This window comes from Eucalyptus grandis, chromosome 10 (assembly GCF_016545825.1).
Source record: "Eucalyptus grandis isolate ANBG69807.140 chromosome 10, ASM1654582v1, whole genome shotgun sequence".
In the NCBI taxonomy this organism is placed as follows: domain Eukaryota; kingdom Viridiplantae; phylum Streptophyta; class Magnoliopsida; order Myrtales; family Myrtaceae; genus Eucalyptus; species Eucalyptus grandis.
The window spans coordinates 13,301,287-13,320,984 of NC_052621.1; the positions used below are offsets into that span (position 1 = coordinate 13,301,287).

Below are 19,698 nucleotides of genomic sequence, written 5' to 3' on the forward strand. Positions count from 1 at the left end.
ACTTGTACCTTTATGATATATTTGCTTTAAATTAATTTTTAACAAAAAATCCTAAATTGATACATTTGTGATAGATTTATCCAAACTAATTTTTTCATCATAAAACCCTAAATTATACATTATAATAAATTTACTCTCCGTTTTTCTATTAAATTATATTAATATCATGAAAAATCACAAATTAGTACATATGTAATAAATGTATGATAAAATCCAAAAATAGTATCATATCATTCAACTCAATAATTTGACAATAAAATTTAATAAAAATTAGTGAATGGTAAATTTCTTACAAATATACCGATTTGAGATTTTTTGTTATACTAACCTTACAAACTATCGCACTAATTATATATGAAATGAGTTTTTTTTTTAATCAAACTTATGGAACAAGTTTAATTATGCTTTCCCATCGCCCCACCCAACTATATGCATTTAAGTGGTGACGTATCCTTGAAGCAAGCAAGATTCTGTTTTTGTGTTTACTATATTTTGGTGTGATTACAACCAATAATAAGAGTGGGGTCCACTTGGGAATAGGGCTGAGTTTGACTTGTCAGAAAGATGCAGGCCCCGCACGACGTCCTAGGACGCGGTGTCCGAGTTCTAGTTAGCTGAGACAGACGCCTAGGAAAAAGCACCGCCATTGTTAATTAGCACGAAGAAGCTGTAAATGTCTGTCTGCCCCGTGGTCAGTAAAGCGTCCTTCTGTTGGCTGCTTCTTCTCTGCATCTGTCCCTCTAAAGTGTTGAGGCAATGGACCTTCCGCTCTCCCCAAATCAAGAAAGTCATGCCAATGCCAATGCCAATGCCAATGACAATGCCAATCTCTCTCTCTTCATGCACATAGGAGCCTAGGTTCTGGACAAATCAGCGAAGTGACAGGAATTATTGTCTTTTTTATTCTGCTAAAGGAGAATAATGGTCATGAAGAGGACAAGGACTGTGTATATTATGAGGGACATACTAAGGGAGCTAGTGCCTTTTCTGGGAAGATGTGGCAAAATGTGAAGGGCCCTGCGAAGAAAAGATTTACTATATGGGGGAAATCATAGGATAAATTAGAGAATTAAAGTGAAAATGCCAAGTGCGGTCACTGCTCTCTGATCTGACACATCCAAAAAAGGCAAATAGGATAACCACCAGCGATGACATGTCCCTGTGTTTCTCCAAATGTTTGGCCTGACAGTAGTTTCAGGAGTCAAATTCGGGATGCAAAGACCAATGCTTTGAATCTTTGGTCCAAACCCATCAGAAAAAGAAAAGTTGGAACTAGGGGGAGGAAAAAATAAGAGAGAGAAAAAGAGAGCAGAGGGAAATAGGGAAAAAAAAATACACCCAGAAACAAAGAAAAGATCGCCATTGGTACCAACCCCAACTTTTGCTTTCTCCATTATGAATCCAACACTCCCATTCTTTTCCCTTCCAAATCTCAGGCAACCCATTTCGCAGCACAAATAGAGCTGACGCCAATGCAATGCAAATTCAGACTCGACGACATATAAAAAGAGTCATCTTTTCGTGTTCCGGCATATGTCTTGTCTATCTCTCTCCTCTGTTTCAAGAATGTCTTGTCGTGATTGGAAAGTCTTCATTGGGGAAAGCATATAGTTAGAGAGAGAATGCGTACGTGGGTGTGTGGGAGAGAGAGAGACATTGATATGGGTATGGGGAAGGAGAAGAGGAGAATGTGAACGCCAACATTCGTTAGGGGGCAGAGAGAAATGAGCAAAAAGCACGGCCGAATTTTGAAGGCCTGGGAAAAAACAGTGAGGAAATCACAAGCTGCTGCAAAGAAAAGGGTGAACAGCATTTTCGCCGCTATGTCGGTTGCCCACGTTGACGACGAGGACAATGCGGGCCAGAGCGATGTCTACCATGCCGAGAGGGTCCTCTCAAATGGGGACTTTTACACCGGCCAGTGGGCGGACAACCTCCCCCACGGTCACGGGAAGTATCTGTGGACTGATGGGTGTATGTATGTTGGCGAATGGTTCAGGGGCAAGACAATGGGAAAGGGGAAGTTTTGTTGGCCAAGTGGTGCCACATATGAGGGTGAATTCAAGAGTAGCTATATGGATGGTAAGGGGACTTACACAGGCCCTTCGGGGGATACATACAGAGGTTCCTGGATAATGAACTTGAAACATGGGCAAGGGACTAAGAGTTATGTTAATGGTGATTACTATGAAGGAGAGTGGCGGCGCGGGATGCAGGATGGCCACGGGCGGTACCAATGGCATAGTGGGAACAATTACATAGGACAATGGAAAAATGGGACCATCAACGGGAATGGTACAATGATATGGAGTAATGGAAATCGGTATGATGGATTCTGGGAAGATGGTTTGCCTAAAGGGAATGGGACTTTTAGATGGGCCGATGGTAGTTTTTATGTCGGCATTTGGAGTAGAGACCCGAAGGAGCAGAGCGGCACATACTATCCATCAGGGTCGACTGGAGGCAACATTGACTGGAATCCTCAAGAGGTGTTTTCAGTGGATTTGCAGGATTGCAAGATTTGTCCCGGCGAAAAAGTTTCAATTTTGCCATCACAGAAGTTGCTGAATTGGCCGGGGATTGAGGGGGAGTTCTTGGAAAAGCAGCAAAGTTGGAGACCTCAAAAGGAAAGTGAGGGGGGTGGGAAACGGAGGATGTCGGTGGATGGAAGGGTGTCTCATTACAGTTGGGGATCAGAAGGCAGTGATGGAAATCATCTCAGGGATGAACATGAAGAGCTGGGGAATATTCAACCTCAAGATTCAAGCATGGGAGACACACTGACTAAACAACAGATGATGAGGATAAAACCGCCAAAGAAACAGGGAGAGACTATATCTAAAGGACATAGGAACTATGAGCTAATGCTCAACCTGCAGCTAGGAATCAGGTACTGGGTTTCTATTATAGGTAGTTTAACTTCTGTCTCCTTTTTTTCTTGAATTGGATGATAGAAGTCTAGCTTTGCTGATTGAAACTTGTTTATGATTATCCACAAGTTTCACGTATTAATAGGTTTTAAATTTGTCGGTTCCTTTTTTCTAGATATAGCTGATTAGATATTTGTCTCCTCAGTTAATTGAATATATAGTTTCACTTCTAGTATCCCCACATGTTATGGTATTCGATGGAAGGGATAGTGAACAAGTGGAAGTAACAATCTATTGCCTCTCAATCCACTAATGTCTACGGGGAACAATTCCAGGAAATAAAATTTGTGCATATGTCATCATGATCGGCACGTCATTGGATGTCTTTCTTGCATGTAATCGGTAATTCAATGTCACCCCACAGGCATTCCGTTGGAAGGCCTGCTCCAGCTACATCCCTGGATCTGAAAGCTTCAGCTTTCGATCCCAAGGAAAAAGTGTGGACTAGATTTCCTCCCGAAGGATCCAAGCATACTCCACCCCACCAGTCATGTGAATTCAGGTGGAAGGATTATTGCCCAGTGGTTTTCAGGTAATCTTGAATCATTTTTTTTTTTTCACTAATGATAATCTTCTTTCAGCTGCACCATCCAGTTACTGTTTATGGATACATCTACAATCTAGTAGTGTTTGTTGCAGAACTAATAATATTGTTCTCATTAGCATAAGCTTAAGCTGACATCTCCCAAAGTAGTCCTTTATTGAACTTTTTCTGAATCTCTGTCTCATGGAGTCACTCAAGGTTACTCAAGTTTCAAAGCACCCAATTTCATTAACCCAGACTTCAGAGTGACAATATATATTTTTTGTCAATCTGCAGGACTCTCCGAAAATTATTTAGAATTGATGCAGCGGATTATATGATATCAATCTGTGGGAATGATGCCTTGCGAGAGCTTTCTTCCCCTGGGAAAAGTGGAAGTTTCTTCTACTTGACACATGATGACCGGTACATGATAAAGACCATGAAAAAAGCAGAAGTAAAGGTGTGTTCCCCTCGTTGCTTTCATAATACGAGTGAGAAGTTCCATTTGTCAGTGCATTCTCACTAAAGAATTTACTGCAACAGAAACCAGTCTTCCTATTGTAAGGTTCATGTTTATATCTAAGTTTACAACTTATCTCCAAATGTTTAATTATTTTCACTAATATCATATTGCGATATAGAGTAATTAGTTTGATATAGGCACGTTGCTAGGTTCAACCATTTATGTAAAACTTTCTCGAGATTTTTGGTGGAAGTTATTTGCTCTAAGCTGCGAAATTTTAGTAAGCAATTCTTGAAATTATAGTTTTTTTTCTGCTTTGTTCACAATGCCATGTGTTCTTCTTCTTTTTTTAATCACAGGTGCTTTTGAGGATGCTGCCATCTTATTACAGTCATGTCCGAACCTACGAAAACACTCTTGTTACAAAATACTTTGGTCTACATTGCGTTAAATTGACTGGGACTGCACAAAAGAAGGTAATGTTTAAGATACGCTGGAATCAGAGTTACATCTCCCTTGGTGAACTTCACAGGACATAAAACTATAGTCATACTCATTTGCAATCAGTGACGCAGGTACGATTTGTCATAATGGGAAACCTATTCTGCTCCGAGTATGCAATCCATAGGCGCTTTGACTTAAAGGGTTCTTCTCATGGTCGTATAACTGATAAACCGGAGGCCGAAATTGAAGCTACTACCACCCTTAAGGACCTTGATCTCAACTTTATATTCAGATTGCAGAATGTTTGGTTCCAAGAGTTCTGCAGGTGAGATTTCTTTTCTGCTTGTGTTATCAGACCATTTGTTCCACTTTCTTTGTACCTTCCTTACTCTTGAGCATTCTCCTTGCCAACCTCACATACCTTCTACCCACACCCTCAAGCTGAATTTTGCACAAGCAAGGTAGAGAGGTTGAACTTCGATCACTTATTTCTGATATATAATGAACTAGGACTTTCACAAGCCACTTGTTTGTGAAATATAACTTCAGCAGAGATCTTTCTTTAGAGGATGAAGTGGGATTCTAGCACGCCAGAACTCCTCCATTCATAGTAATTCAAACTTCTACTTAGGTGAAACTAATTCTGATTTCATATGTTGATGGCAATTTCTGAGAGGTTCATTTAAGTAGATGTTGTGAGTTTTATGTGTCTTTCTGTGAAGGTTGAGCCAATCCTAATATATCCTCTATTTCTTTGTGTCCCCCACTTACGCGTAATTCATTTTGTGCAGACAAGTCGACAAGGACTGTGATTTTCTTGAACAGGAAAGGATAATGGACTACAGTCTTCTGATTGGTCTTCACTTCCGAGATACTTCTTATAACAAGGATAGCTTAGTTGCCGAGGCTTGTCCTGCTGGAATTCGCACTCCTAGAGGTTCACTTTTGCCTTTATGCCTTCGATTCATGCTATATCAACGAGGCTTAACATCTGCTGTAATGTCTATTCAGGCATTGGAGATAACAATGTTGACCCTGTAGATCCTCGCCTTTCCAGCGTGGAAATGGATCAGCTTCAACTTGACCCTACCAGGTAAAAATGATCTGTTACTCCTATACAATAAACGAATACCTTACAAATCTCTGAAAATTGAATGAATGGGAAAAAAAATTTATAGGGAAATTGGTGCTTCTCGATTGATCATATTTCTTTCTATGGAAGGAATATATGGCACTTCCATTTGTCCCCATACTAGTTTTTACTTGAAACATCATCCATCCTTTTGTAAGCTGTTACAATTATCTAGAGCTTCATCCTTGCAATCTACCACTAAAATCAAATTAGCTCTTCATATGTGACTTAAGCATTGCTGGTGTTATATCTGATGATATTGGGCAGGTGGGCTTCAACCAGATTAGGGATAAACATGCCTGCAAGGGCTGAATTAACAATGAGGAGAAACGGCTGCGAGCTACAGCTGGTTGGTGAACCAACAGGAGAGCTATACGAGGTCATCCTCTTCTTTGGCATAATAGACATATTGCAGGATTATGACATTAGCAAGAAGCTTGAGCATGCATACAAATCAATCCACTATGACCCGACTTCAATATCTGCGGTTGATCCAAAGCAGTACTCCAGGCGGTTCCGTGATTTTATATACAGAATTTTTCTAGAAGACACTTGACGTTTGGATTCTCTCAAATTGTCGATCCCCGCGTGGACACCAATGTACAGTCAATGCATGGGATGATGGTTCTCAATGGTGAGAAGGTTGCCCGCTTTGATCAGCGGCGAGTACTAGAGAATGGCATCTAGGGTCAGGTGTCTCATGCTCTTGGTAAACAAACGGCAGATTTTCGCCTTTATGGTATTGGAAGTTATAGGCTGAAAGAAATGTGTTGTAGGTAAGGGTAGAGAAGATCAGAATTCAAGCCTCATTCTTTTTGTAAAATATGTCATCACAGGATTGATTCTTTGTACCCATATCTTTTACCAGAAAAGGGAGGGATATGGGATTTTGTTATGAATAAGATGTACAGGAGAGCGGTGAAGGCGAAAAAAGAAAAATTCTTACTTGCTTCACCATAAATTTCGTATCGCGATCCGAATCAAGAATCCTTTTCATGAAGGTCTGTTTTATTCTTCTGCTTGTCGGGCAGCATTCTGATAATGTTCAGAGGCTTGGAGTTCCTTATTTTACTCTCCAAACATACAGATATTTCCAAACAAATCGACCAAGCAAGAATGGTACATTGAATATCCAAAGTGCACGCAAGCAGAATCCACCATGATCTCCAAGTTGGCCAGCCGTGGATAGGTTTAGAGGTCCAGACATTTTTACAACAGACTACACGCAGCAAAAGTTTACTCCTTTGACCTGAACTTCGAAATCGAGAGCTGAAAATGCAGATTAGCAATGTGCAAAGCACTGGCGAGTTGTGTAGTTTACAGGCCTTGAGTCGTAATTTGAATTTTCAAGGTGGCATGTGGAAATACCTGATATCGCCAGGTGCACGAGGGGTGCCGGAAAAGTTCTATAAGTATGACTAGGCAAGTTCCGTAAAAACTGGGATCATCATATTTATTTACATCCTAATGCTCCTAATGTAACTTCATTCCCCATAGAACCTCCCATGCAGCCCCATCTGGAGGGATCTCAGCACACAATATCAACCTAAAATACATCCATGCCGTGGAGACTCGGTTGCAACATGTTGAGCTATTGTCCGGCCTCGATGTTACAGCCAATTCACATCCAGTTGCCATCTTAGAGGAGGTGTTTTTACTTCAATTGATTGATTCAGAACAATGCCGGCCACCGACTGGCAAAATTTAAGGGAGACCGGGACCACGTCTTGTTTGATGGAGGACACGGGGGACCAGAGACCATATAAAGCAATTTTTTCGTTTTTTGCGTCCCATCACCTGCTTAAAGAGTCAAGCCAAGAAGCTAGTATCTATCATATCAACCAATGTGACACTTACCGTATCGATAAAAGGTGGTCCCCTAATTGCATATTGTGGATTCCTGCTAGACCAATAAATTTGTGATTCAGGAATCCACCAAGATCATAAGCGAAAATGACAGAATCAGTCAACACCTCACGACGTTAAGCCCATGATAGTCGCAGGGGCATAAATATATCTACTCGAGTATAACTACCACTTCTGATAGATAAGGTCCATAAGATGGAAAAAAGTAACCATAATTTACTAAAAAAGCATAATAGCTTCATTAGAGAGAGTTCCTTTTCATACAGATGAACATAAAGTCACTGAATTGTTGCTGGTCCATTTCCAAACTAGTGCTGAGTCTGCTAACACACCAGGTTTTATTTATCTTCAGGACTTAAGAGAACTTTTGCATGTCTAGATACAAATTTGACTGCATTAAGCACCCGTCAGAAAGATCTTAAAGACAAACTGAGATTGGATTTGGTCCCGCACAAGGTTCATTCTTGCAGATCTCTTACAAATTATTGTACCAGTGGTCATTTGTGTACCAGATAGAGGCAGTGAAATTGACAAATGGAAAATTGTCTTCTACAACTGAGACTTGTAAATTTCATATCCGTTACTTGCAGAGATCACTGGAGACAATCTGATAGCAAACGAGTATGGCAGGGGAGGAACCAGATATTTCTCATGGACACAAGGCGACCAGCTATCATCACCACCCAAACCCATATGCTTGTGGTCGAGATGTACCTGTAAAAGCAAGTAGAATTCTAATAGTCAAGACCCCGAAATTGGGAAAATACTAAAAGGAAGCATTGGCATAACACTGGAGCTATTGACACATCGAGGGTGAAAACCAGAAAAAGGGAACTTAACATGTCCACAAAGCAAATAATTCCTCAACTTCTTGTTCTAGCATTTAGTTCAGATTTCATAGAAATTGACATTGGACTGGATATACACAGTGAAACTTCATATATTTCGCAGATGAATAGAAACAGTCGAATGATAACACTTGTAGATACTACAAAGCAAACGAGAAAGCATTTCTGACTCAAGGCATCACCTCAATGCTGCTTCCTCTAACAAGATCTTCATTATGCGTTGCACGGTCAAGTTCCGACGTGGAGTAATAACTCGCACTCATTTGCATTGGAGGAGAACTGCCATAAATAGAAGCGTAAATCCCAACACCATCTCTGTTTTGAAACGTCACCCATCTCACATCAGCACGACCTGCACATTCTCCAGGAACTATGTATGGAACATGCATGTCAGCCACGTTCTCCTCATAGACTGAAACATGGGCAGCAGCTTTTCTGTCTGGATAACATTCAAAGGGACCTCGTCCATACCATTGAATCCTCTCCAAAGAACTTTCCAAATGGAATTCAACTCCAACTCGGGGTAGGGGTGGAAGATTCGAACTGGATCTTACATGGTATTCCATAATGACATCCCCAGAACAGTAGATTGAGTATATCACGTCACATTCAAATACAACAATTGATTTCCCGGACTGAGAAAGGGAACCCTCCTCACCTTGCACGATAAAATGGTATACTGTCTTTATTTTCAAAAGAGTAGCAGAATCTTGCTCTATGGAGCAGCTCTCAGTAACAACTGAGAGGCTGTCGAGGTGAGCAGCTTTCCACAAAGAGAGATAGCTAGCAGAGCCTCCCCCTTTGTCATTATCTGTAGGTGCTCGCCAAAAGCAAGGGAGTATGCCACTACCCATAACAGGAACTCCTTGAACCTGCAATTTTGTTACCATGTCTTCAATCATTACATTGCCATTGATGTCAGAATGATTAAATGAGGGACAACAACCTAAATATAAGATTGATGATTATCTTCCACTTCAAAAAAAAAAAAAAAAAAAAAAAATTACAATAGAAACAACCTTCCAGCTTTCAAAAGTTCCCTTCTGGATATTGAATTTTATCTCCCAATTATTCTGATGGCAGACTCTGATCGTGTCCCCAGAAACCTCTTTAGAGAAGGTACCACTTTCAACTTTGATAGCCTGTGGGTTAAACTAACATTAAGAAATGTTGAACACATCATAAAGATGCGACAAACTTGACATAAGTATCAAAAAATGGGATAGCTTTTTACATGGTGAGCAAGGACTTCTTTTGCAGGCAGCTGGACTTGGGTGGAAGACACAATATGCCCAGCTTCAGTCCAGCGCGTTGAATGCAAAAGCTTAGCGGAAATTGTCAAGAAAATCTCAGTTGCATAGCAGGAAGCCCAAACTGAGTACCATGGACCCTTCTCTAACTCTATGTCAAAGCTGCTCTGTGGTCCAACTATGGGAAGTGAAAGGGTCCCGGAACCAAGATTGCATCCATCCCCATGGATGAGCCAACTAAATTCTAACCCTTCCGTTGTTTCATAAAAATGAGTATTCCTTATCTGTAAAGGACATTGAAATATTGTCAGCTTCGGTCAAAAAAAAATGAAGATATTATCTGAGGCATGACAGTACCTTTAGTGTGATCCCATTTAATAGAACCTTGATTGGTTGATGGACATACTTCACTTCTGCAGACATTAAACAGAACCACAGTGAACATGCAGATTGATAGCTAATCAAGCCACTAATCTCAAAATTTTGTATATGTCAATAAAAAGTAAAAAGTGAAATGTACCATGCATTGCAGGATGTGGAGTTCGATCTGGCCAGGTAAGTCCGTTCAAACAGAAGTTTAAATCATTAGGAATATCCCCAAAGTCTCCTCCATATGCCCAGTGTTTGCAGCCATCAGCCTTCTCTTTTAGTAAACCCTAAATTTAAAGAACATAGCTTCAAGTTTCTGAAAAAAAATCCTCCTTTTGCAATCACCATAACGAGAAAGTCAAACAAGCTCATAGAATATACCAGGCATAGCCTAAGTTGATATTAGTGCCAGTTAGTGACTGCTGAAAGGAGAAGAACACTAGCTTATCAAGCATCAGAACACCTCTGATGATAGGTTCAGATCTGTGAGACACCTCTGATGATAGGTTCTATCATTAGTTCCTAACAACCCATCCAACAGAGCACTTCACAGGACATTTTTTCATTCCACTAATATTTCCCATGTAACATTGAGGAGAAGTAACTCGACTTATAAGTATGTAACAAAAGAATAGCCTGTTGAATATTTGGCACAGCGGTAATATACATGGATTTCTGTCAACTTTTTGCACAGGAGTTGGTGTGAAGTGAAGGCTTGCATGAGCATACTTTTTCAGGTCAAGGAGTAATTTACCTGATCAACCCAATCCCAGATAAAACCACCTTGGAGACCAAATGTACTATCAATTGCTTCCCAGTATTCAAGAATGTTTCCATTGCTATTTCCCATAGAATGCGAGTACCTTTCAATGGTGACACATGAATATTGAACGTGACATGGATATCAGATAAGAGATATTGTAGTATTAAGAACTAAGTGAGAGCATTAAGAAATAATACAAAGGGGGAAAGAAAAGGAAAGAAAGTCGGAGTTACATACTCGCACAAGATCAAAGGACGAGTTTCATTCGGATCTTTAGCAATCTTCACTATGTCCCACACACGCATGTACATAGGGCACACAATATCTGTTGAGGAAGTTCTGGCTCCACCACCTTCATAGTGTAATACACGAGAAGGATCTTTCCCTCGGACCCACCCTGATGTAAAATATTAGATTAGTAACTTATAGCAAAGGAAGAAGTTTTTTTTCCATTGAATGCATCTTCTCCCATGCCTTATATTGGCCATACTTCCTGCATGGAAAATGCATCCTAATTCCTAACACTTTAAATTGAAGGAGAGATTAATATCTCTTCCTGAATACTACAAGTTCAAGCAAATTGTAGCCCATAACCCAGGTTGGCTCCTCCATGTTTGCTAGGCAAGCCACTAAACTGAATTGTGTTCATTAACATTTTTTGTACATAAATGGCTAAAGAAAAATGAACATTAGATTCAATTGATAAGTTCCATCTAAGTAGTCTACCCATCAGGGTTTAAACCAGCATGTCAAGTGTGTGCATGTTCTTTCAAAAGGCGCCTCATAACAAGAGAACAATCTGAACGAAAATAAGTGCATTCATTAATTCAATCTTGTTTGGTTATCTTCCAGCAGCAATAATTCATAAAAAATACTTAGATCTAAAAAGTTTGGAAGGTCTAATACCAGCTGAAGCAGAATGATTGGGCCCATATCCAGATTCATTTCCTAAGGACCATGATATTATGCAAGCATGATTTTTGTCCCTCTCCACCATGCCAATCACACGATCCAGCATAGCACCAGCCCAACTTGGTTCAAGAGTAGGATGCTTCCGATCTTTACAGTCAACAAAACCATGTGTTTCAATATTGGCTTCATCTATCATGTACATGCCGAACAGATCACACAACTGATACCAACGAGTATGTTGAGGATAATGGCTGTTTCTCACAGCGTTCATATTATTTTGCTTCATAAGAACTAAATCCTGCAAAGATGGGAGCTTCAATATAGTTTCAACTAAAACCATTGTTAAATGCTGACATAGGGAAGATAAATTTCCTAAAATTCTATTATTACCTTAACCATGCAAGACTCCATATTTGTCTTTCCTAGACGTGGATGATGCTCGTGCCTGTTCACTCCTCTTATTATGACTGGATGCCCATTAACAAGCAACTGTTTATGGGCTGTGGAAATTTGCCGGATGCCTACTTGGCATGATTCACAGTCAATAACATGGCCACCGGAATCTTTAAGGATGACAACAAGGGTGTAGAGATTTGGCTGAAATGACACGAGTCACAAACAATAAGAAATGCAAACAAATTACTTCTTGAAAAGCATTGTCTGAGGGCTAATATGCATGCAATCTATAATAAAGGAGACAGGAAACCACATATTTGTATGGCGCATCTATATGCATAGAATCTACAGTAAAAGAAAGAATGTCAAGATTAGTAGGAGGCATTCCATACTAAAAGAATCCCAAAAAGTCAATTGATTACTAATATCCGTTATCATTATGATAGAAACGATACATATAAGAGAAAGAACCTTGTCATCATGATCTGCAACATAGAAAGATCCAAAAGGGACATTATGGAGAAATCTCATAATATATGCAATAAACACTTGATTCAAAAACATAATCAAGAATCTTCATTTCAGAACTTCATTCACAATTTCCTTACATGTTCAGCCGACCAGAGCCTAGGCCTTTCCAGTTTTCCATCAAGGATAAAATCATGAAACCCGTGTATGGACGACGAGTTGTTGAACTTTAGATCAGAAACATTAGATGAGAGAAGATCCACATGACCATCTTTGTTGTACCAGATAGAAGTATCAAAGAGTTTAGCTTCGATTATTAGGTCAGAAAGAATGCTGCCTGAAGGCTTTTGTCGAGAATCATCTATCTTAACTTCAACCTGCATGAAGAGCAAGGAATTTTCCAAATAAAGAGGTGAAAAATAAGATAACTACAGTAAAATGAGTTAAAATTTGGGGAGAAGTTGGAAAGTATGCTTTGATGATCATACGGCCATCAATTACCCGAGTCACGGAGAAATATATTGTGACATGTTTGATTCACACTTTAACATCCAAAGAGAGACATGACAACTTTTGGCCTTCTTCCTTATGCTGTGATATTTTCATGTCAAATATATAACTATCTTGTGTTCACATGTAATTAATTATTGGCAACCAGTGATATATAGGTATATCTCAGTTGGGTACTAAAAGTGATCCATACCCAACCGACTGTCATAGGATAAATTTAAAGGAGTGCATCGTTAAGGATAAATATATTTGATTACTTCAGTGATTTGTATATATCTTGGTCAGATACTAAAATGATATTTTACTTACCTTGTAAAATTTTTGTAAATTTATTTTAAGTAAATTCTAAGCATAGGTTTTCATCTGCCCCCACCTCAACCTATTTCCAGCATCTGCAGCAGAAGACTGCTTAATATAGCAGAAGCCAATCATATAAGGAGACAGTAGTTTTCTTCAAAAAATATGAAAAAAAAAAAAAAATGCTAAAAGCATGAAGCGAGATATCCCACATGATGCAATACTATGCAATGTTTACAAAACAATCGAGACTTCTTCAGAGTAGATGACATTTCCACTTTACCACATCACACCCTATTCAGAATGTGTCATCCATATTTGGAGTTTTGGCACTATCATGAAAGCAAAGATCCCAAATGCAAAGGAGACAATTACTCAGGAAGAATGAAAAATTCACTAGTTTCTTCTTTTCACATTTTTCTGCAAAAATTTCTTTAATCATAGCAGATCCAACTTAGTGGAAAAAGGCTTGACCTGATTTTGTATGTTATCAGCAACTTTTGTTATCTGGAAAAGATTGAGTTGGCCACAAATACACATGCTGTGAATATTCATCCATTTTTACATTGTAGAAAGTCTTTTAGTCAGCTAAGATGAAAGATTCAAGAAGATAAAAGATATAAGAGATGACTGCTAAGTTAAGGCATCTAGATGGCAAGAAACCTTGCTGCACACGAAGAAGGGGCAAAAAAACATAGAACAACAAAATGTAGAACAAGAGAATCATAGAGAAAGTGATAAGTAAAGCAAAAGAGGCTACTCAGACAATTTACAACACTGCACTTCAGTTGGAGTAGCATGCTCTCGAGTCAAGCAAATCTAATTTTGTATAATGCTACTCTGCTTGTATATACTTACCTGAAGATCAGCGCACATGAACTTGTCATCCAGGTTAGACTTGAAGAAATAGTCCGCAATAAATACCTGAAAAAGTTATGTTATAGCTAGTCAATTCCAATCCATACAATAAGCAGGTGGTGAAAAGGTAAGAGGACATCTTCCACAGAGTTTCATCAGACTATGTCATATCAATCCATGAGATTCGAAGAAACTCAAAGAATGCAGCTAGATTAAATTCCAAATCAACATGTACTATCTTAGGAGGTTTTGGCAGATTTATTTGATGTTTTCAGGATTAATTATGTTATTAAAGAAACCAATATGGTTAAATATTTCATGCATTTGTTATAGAAATATATTTCATGCTATTTAGAACTTTCCGCACACGGTGCCGCAACAGTTTTACAAAGACATTCTTATTATTAATCTACTCATAAAGAAGAATATACACCAGCTTACAAAAGAAAACTTAAATGCTTAATAAGAGAAGAAAAGAAGCTTAGCTTAAAAACTTTATGAAATAATAACTCATATATGCAAGCCACATATCCAGATTACAAATTCACTTATGTTCCCTAAAGCACCACTACCATTAACAGTTCAACAACAGTAACTATATAGAAGAAGAAATTTCATGAAAATGAGAAGGTCCAGAAAACAAACTTGTGGCTTTGCTAGAAGAAGCACATCACGATGAATACCAGATAACCACCAATGATCTTGATCCTCAAGATAAGATCCATCACTCCATCTAAATACTTGAACCGCTAAAACATTCTTTTCTTCAGCAGAAGGCTTACAGTAGTCAGTGATTTCAAATTCAGCTGGCAGCCTACTATCCTGACTGCAAAACCAGGCATTGTGCATGTGTCAATTGTAAACTGATTAAAACAACTGATCACTGTTTCCATCAGTATTTTTCCTGTTCAAGAACCCAGCATGGAAGTTATCCATAATAACAGTACTGAAACTTGCTTTCTCAACAAGTTCACGGCATCAGGATTCTTCTTATAACTAATTTCTATCTCTCATCCTTTTTTAGCAAGTGTGGCACAACAGGAATGTCCCTTTCACATACCTCATTTAATTTGAGAGAAAAAAAGGTACAATCTAGTAAACAGTAAGAGGATATATATTAGTCCCAAATTGCTTTCAAACAAAAAACAATGGCAATGACTCAGAGCAAAACATGCTCCAGCCAGCCAAAATCCAGAATAAAATATCATCAATGACATCAAACAATGAGGTAAGTGCATTATTCGACCTTCTATTCATTCTCTCAGAGACAAGGCCACAGAAATTTTTCTACTTGGGCCACAATAACAATTAAGTAAATGAAGACATTCTCCATGAAAATATTTTCCAGACTATCTGATATCTATTGATAATACAGTTAAATGTCAATGCAACAGGAAATGCCAAACTGATGTACCACCAAAGTGCAAGCAAAGCAAGAACGAAAGAATTAAGTGAATAAGGAGGCATTGCATGATACTATCATCCATTGTTCTAGAGCATGACATAGAAGTTTGTAAGTGTCAAAACCATTTTCTACCAACCTAACGCCTGATAAGATTAACAGGAAAGTTTCTGGAATTTCTGATTTAATTATCTAAGAACGAAACAGACCCTAATACACAACCAGCAACATTTTGAAGAGTATTCTTAAAAAGGATTCTCAATTTTACTTATTAAACATGTTGTCAAGAGGAAAAAAAAGATGAAAACACTTACTTTTTCTGTTTTCTTTTCTATGAAGAGGAAAATCAAAATCTTTTCTGAAACCAAATGGGCCTTAAGCGTCAGCATGGATTAAAAAACCCAACTTGGTATCAAAGGGACAGGTCCAATGTTTCAAGTCCATACATCCTCCTATGCCTTACATTGAATGTTAATTCACACTTTAGGCTCAGGCAGGAGCAAACCCACCTGAGGCAGAAAGTGTTTAAGTTATATTTATCTCTGCTGTAATGTTTAAATTGAAACTATGCCTTCATTAGATGAATAGGCAATAATTCCCAAAATTCAATGCAAAGAAGAATACTCACCAAATGTCGCAATTTTTTTTTTCTGATAGAATATACTTATGGTCAAAGGATCAAATAACTATAACGAAGAGTGGAGAAAAAATTACCTATACCCCACAAAGACTCCATTAATCCATGCACAGAAGGCAGAATCCACTGCTTCAAAGTGCAGCAAAATCCTACGCCCTATTCAATGTAAAATTGAAGCAAAGCTAAAGCCACAATAAAGAGTCAAGAATAATGTCGGCGATTCTAACACTCATACACTCAATGTGTTTACAATATGGCAAATTGGCTTACTAACTTAAATAATTACTTACTATATGCCACATCCTTTAATCAACACATTTAGTATATGGATCAATGTGTCTCTACCATTACTCGAAAGTTAAGTACCAAATACTAAAAAGAAGAAGAGTACAAAGCAAGGCATAACAAAAAAGATGCAACACAAAAATGATATCATTAGCAACATGCCACGACAAAAGGCTCTCATGTGCAGGTGTGTGTTTGTGCGCGCGCGCGTGAGAGAGAGAGAGAGAGAGAAACTTTCACTACTTTTGCATAACATACTTAAGAATCAAGTCCACAGATATGTAACTTAATGCATTTGCACGCTCAACCAAATGTAGTGAAGATGATATGGTAAGTTTTATACACCAATAACCAGTGTAGTCAAGCTAAAATCTCAGGATTTTCCATTTCAATCCAAGGATAGAAAAATATAGGGATGTTTTGTTAGGGAGTGCTTATAAGAAACTGCTTTTGCTATCAAGAAGCTACCACAGCCATTCAAAAAGGTTCATTAAAAGTAGATGTGATAGAGTATAGTGACTGGCTGATCAACTTCCAAGTTGAAGGTTGACCACAATCAGAATCCACTGAACTCAAGTGATTACCAAAAGCCACCAATTTGTTGGAATAATTGTCCGACTAGTAACTACTAAGTGTTTCCTCCAACAGCCACTAGATGGAGACATGGCATAGGAACTCCAGTACACAGGACAATATCACGCTATGCTTTATCCTATATTGACAAGTTGTGACCTAAAATCAAGACAGAGGAAATTCCTTCAATCAGCTGAGCATATGAAATTTAGACCATAACTTTTAGATTTCATTCAGCATTCTTGTGATCCACATGAATACAGGAGCTAGCTAAAATGGTACAGGCATACTCAGAAGTTTTCCATGCAGATTCTATAATCACACAATAATCTTTGACAATTATGAGACATACACATATGAAGCATCAGAAGACATCAAGAAATGCCCTGAGAATATAGCTCTGAGACAACAAGTGGAAGGAAAGTCAAATGTATGAGCAGCAACATTCTGTTATTTCATTTGAGCAGACCAGCTTCAGAGGAGCTAAACATATAAGATGTAAAGTATTCAAACAACTAATACCTTTCCATTCATTAGGGATGCTGAAATATGTCCTGTAGCAACCAGTTGGATTTTCCAAAGGAATGTTTGGAGGATCAAGTGGAAATGGGTACAGAGTATTTGTGTAAATAGGCCTATCATATCCATGCATCTGCCAATTGGAAGGAACTGCTCCAATTTGAACAAAAATGAGTGAAAAAGTTAGAAGATGTGGCAGTGTGCAATACATAATGATAAATATGACGATGGACCTCACAAAAGATACCTACCTAGCATAAATCATTGACGATCTCTAAATATGCAATGATTTTATTAACTGAACTGCGATTGGTTGAAACATTTCATGATCCCGCATGCATGACAGATTTCATTTTGAACACTAAAAAGTTCACTCAAACAAGTACCTAACGAAACTCAGATAGACAAAAGATCTCTTGACACAAATGAACAGTCCCCCCCAACCCCCCAAAAAAAAAAGAAAAAGTCCTCAATAAAATTGCATCATCAATGGCGTTCGGGCTTACTATAGCAAAATTCAATGAGGTATAGTTTAGTGGAGACCGACTCGTGAGATATAAGAGCAGTATCGTGGTCAACTCCCACTACAGAAGGGACTATCAATATAGGAAATTCCTTCATTAACAGCTGCACCTTCACTAAACTTTTTGCAGCAGTACAACATATATTTATGACATGGAAGATCATCAAGTTCAAGAAATGATGCAGCCAAAACACAGTCAATCTGAAATTCAACATTTGATATTCGGCCTAGTAATCTTTATCACTTGGGAATGCAGCGCTTGAATCTTAAAGGCTGCTCTTGCGAAGAACGAAGACCAGCAATTATACCAGGTAAACTTCCCCACGCGGAATCCTCAAACGCAGCATCGAAAAAGCCGCCGGGGACATCTTTAGGACTCGGAGCCATGAGGAATTTCCAGTGGCCAGACAAGGACTTTGCAAAAGGCAAGCCTTTGACCCAGGAAGCAGCACAGTCGAGAGCGCTGTCGACGGCATCGTCGTCCCACGCCGCCGAGTCCGCCAACGTGAAGTCCACTTTACCGCGCTCGAACCAGTACTTGAGAGCTCCTGACAACACGACAAAGAGTGAGTTGACTTCCCAAGCCGCGAGCACACAGCAAAGCAGGATACATACCAAGACTGTCGATTCAACACGATAAACATACGAAAATTTCAGGGGGGGAAAAGGGTAACTGATCGCTCATAAAACTGGCAGTCCCAATCCGATCTGATCAAAGCACTTTCCACACGGTTTCCATCAGACACGACCGGCGACGCGAACGGGCACCAACCTTCGACGGAATCGTGACAATGCAGGGTGACGTGGGCATCCCGCTTCCGCAGCTTGAAGAAGCTCTGGTCCTCCCACGCCTGGAACCCGTTTTCCAGCGGCAACCCGAGCTGGGCCAGCAAAGACGCCATCTTTTCTTTCCCTCCTTCTACCCGGCCGAGACAGGAGGGGAAACGGCCGATCGAACCGCCGCCGGAACGAACCGATGCGGCGGCGAGGAGGAGGTGGCAGGCGGCGCCGGAGCAGACGGAGGCGGAGCCGATCGTCCTCGGGAGTGGATCAGTTGGTAAGTGAAAACTGTTTTTCTGAATATGCTGTGTGTATATGCGCAGGCCACTTCAATGATAATGGTGGGGTCCATAGAAAAATTATCCATACAAAAAAGGTCATTTTTAATCCACTTCCTCTTTTGAATTTCCAAAATAAAGGGGGGTGAATGCAATTTCCAAAGGGAGTAAAGTGAATCGGGCAAGCGGGCAGGACATGAATAAAAATAATTAAATTGCATTATTGGAGCAAAATTATCGATTTCTTTCCTAACAAGACCGGCTCGAAGATAACTATCAATTCTCATATTTATCATTTTTAAATAGTTTCCTTTTTAATGGAATTTTTAGGACCGAGGGAATTCATTGAGCCTCCTTTCTCTAGTCGGCCGACTAAAAGCGCCTAAGCAAGAAGAGAGGGTCCTAAAGAGAGAGCTCCACAGGAGTAAGGGTAACGATTTTAAGTTTTATACAAATTCTACCTGTAACCTACAATTTACTCATTTAAACATGTTCTTTATATTTTGGAACATGAAATCTACACTACATATCCTAAAACTTAGAACTCACTTTGAAACTGCAATCTTACTCTATCATAGGTTCCAAGATCGGTTAGCCCAATCTCACATATATTATTAATCGAATGATTGTAATAAATTGTCACATTTAATAACAACCACTTATTACTAA

General features: G+C 39.2%; 2 protein-coding genes across 3 annotated transcripts; one reads left to right on the plus strand and one right to left on the minus strand.

Annotated features, from left to right (window-relative positions):
• Positions 1-211: 211 nt before the first annotated feature.
• On the plus strand, positions 212-6,465 carry LOC104421866 (phosphatidylinositol 4-phosphate 5-kinase 6). 2 transcript variants are annotated; one of them, XM_039303279.1, is made up of 8 exons: positions 212-2,890; positions 3,295-3,462; positions 3,751-3,916; positions 4,279-4,395; positions 4,495-4,688; positions 5,155-5,300; positions 5,375-5,456; positions 5,778-6,465. In XM_039303279.1, the coding sequence occupies exons 1-8, from the start codon at positions 1,725-1,727 to the stop codon at positions 6,049-6,051; spliced, it is 2,313 nt and encodes a 770-aa protein (XP_039159213.1). In that variant the 5' UTR covers positions 212-1,724; the 3' UTR covers positions 6,052-6,465. The 2 variants fall into 2 exon arrangements, with proteins under 2 accessions (XP_039159213.1, XP_010032297.2); XM_010033995.3 differs by having other exon boundaries at positions 213-2,890; positions 5,763-6,465.
• A 1,111-nt stretch (positions 6,466-7,576) lies between these two features.
• On the minus strand, positions 7,577-19,046 carry LOC104421867 (beta-galactosidase). The gene is made up of 17 exons (XM_010033996.3): positions 18,744-19,046; positions 18,280-18,519; positions 17,452-17,598; positions 16,149-16,227; positions 14,678-14,858; positions 14,033-14,098; positions 12,508-12,744; positions 11,894-12,100; positions 11,498-11,801; positions 10,829-10,988; positions 10,583-10,691; positions 9,980-10,115; positions 9,817-9,872; positions 9,444-9,743; positions 9,229-9,351; positions 8,392-9,081; positions 7,577-8,075 (listed from the first exon to the last, which is right to left on the minus strand). The coding sequence occupies exons 1-17, from the start codon at positions 18,871-18,873 to the stop codon at positions 7,911-7,913; spliced, it is 3,330 nt and encodes a 1,109-aa protein (XP_010032298.2). The 5' UTR covers positions 18,874-19,046; the 3' UTR covers positions 7,577-7,910.
• Positions 19,047-19,698: the final 652 nt, after the last annotated feature.

Excerpts from the sequence above, each read along its gene's own strand:
- LOC104421866 (XM_010033995.3), top strand. The coding sequence starts at position 1,725 with ATGAGCAAAAAGCACGGCCGAATTTTGAAGGCCTGGGAAAAAACAGTG. Across the intron at positions 3,463-3,750 it reads TATTGCCCAGTGGTTTTCAG|GACTCTCCGAAAATTATTTA; the intron begins GTAATCTTGAAT and ends GTCAATCTGCAG. Across the intron at positions 3,917-4,278 it reads TGAAAAAAGCAGAAGTAAAG|GTGCTTTTGAGGATGCTGCC; the intron begins GTGTGTTCCCCT and ends TTTTAATCACAG.
- LOC104421867 (XM_010033996.3), bottom strand. The coding sequence starts at position 18,873 with ATGGCGTCTTTGCTGGCCCAGCTCGGGTTGCCGCTGGAAAACGGGTTC. Across the intron at positions 16,228-17,451 it reads CATCCCTAATGAATGGAAAG|GGCGTAGGATTTTGCTGCAC; the intron begins GTATTAGTTGTT and ends TACATTGAATAG. Across the intron at positions 9,744-9,816 it reads TAAATGGGATCACACTAAAG|ATAAGGAATACTCATTTTTA; the intron begins GTACTGTCATGC and ends TGTCCTTTACAG.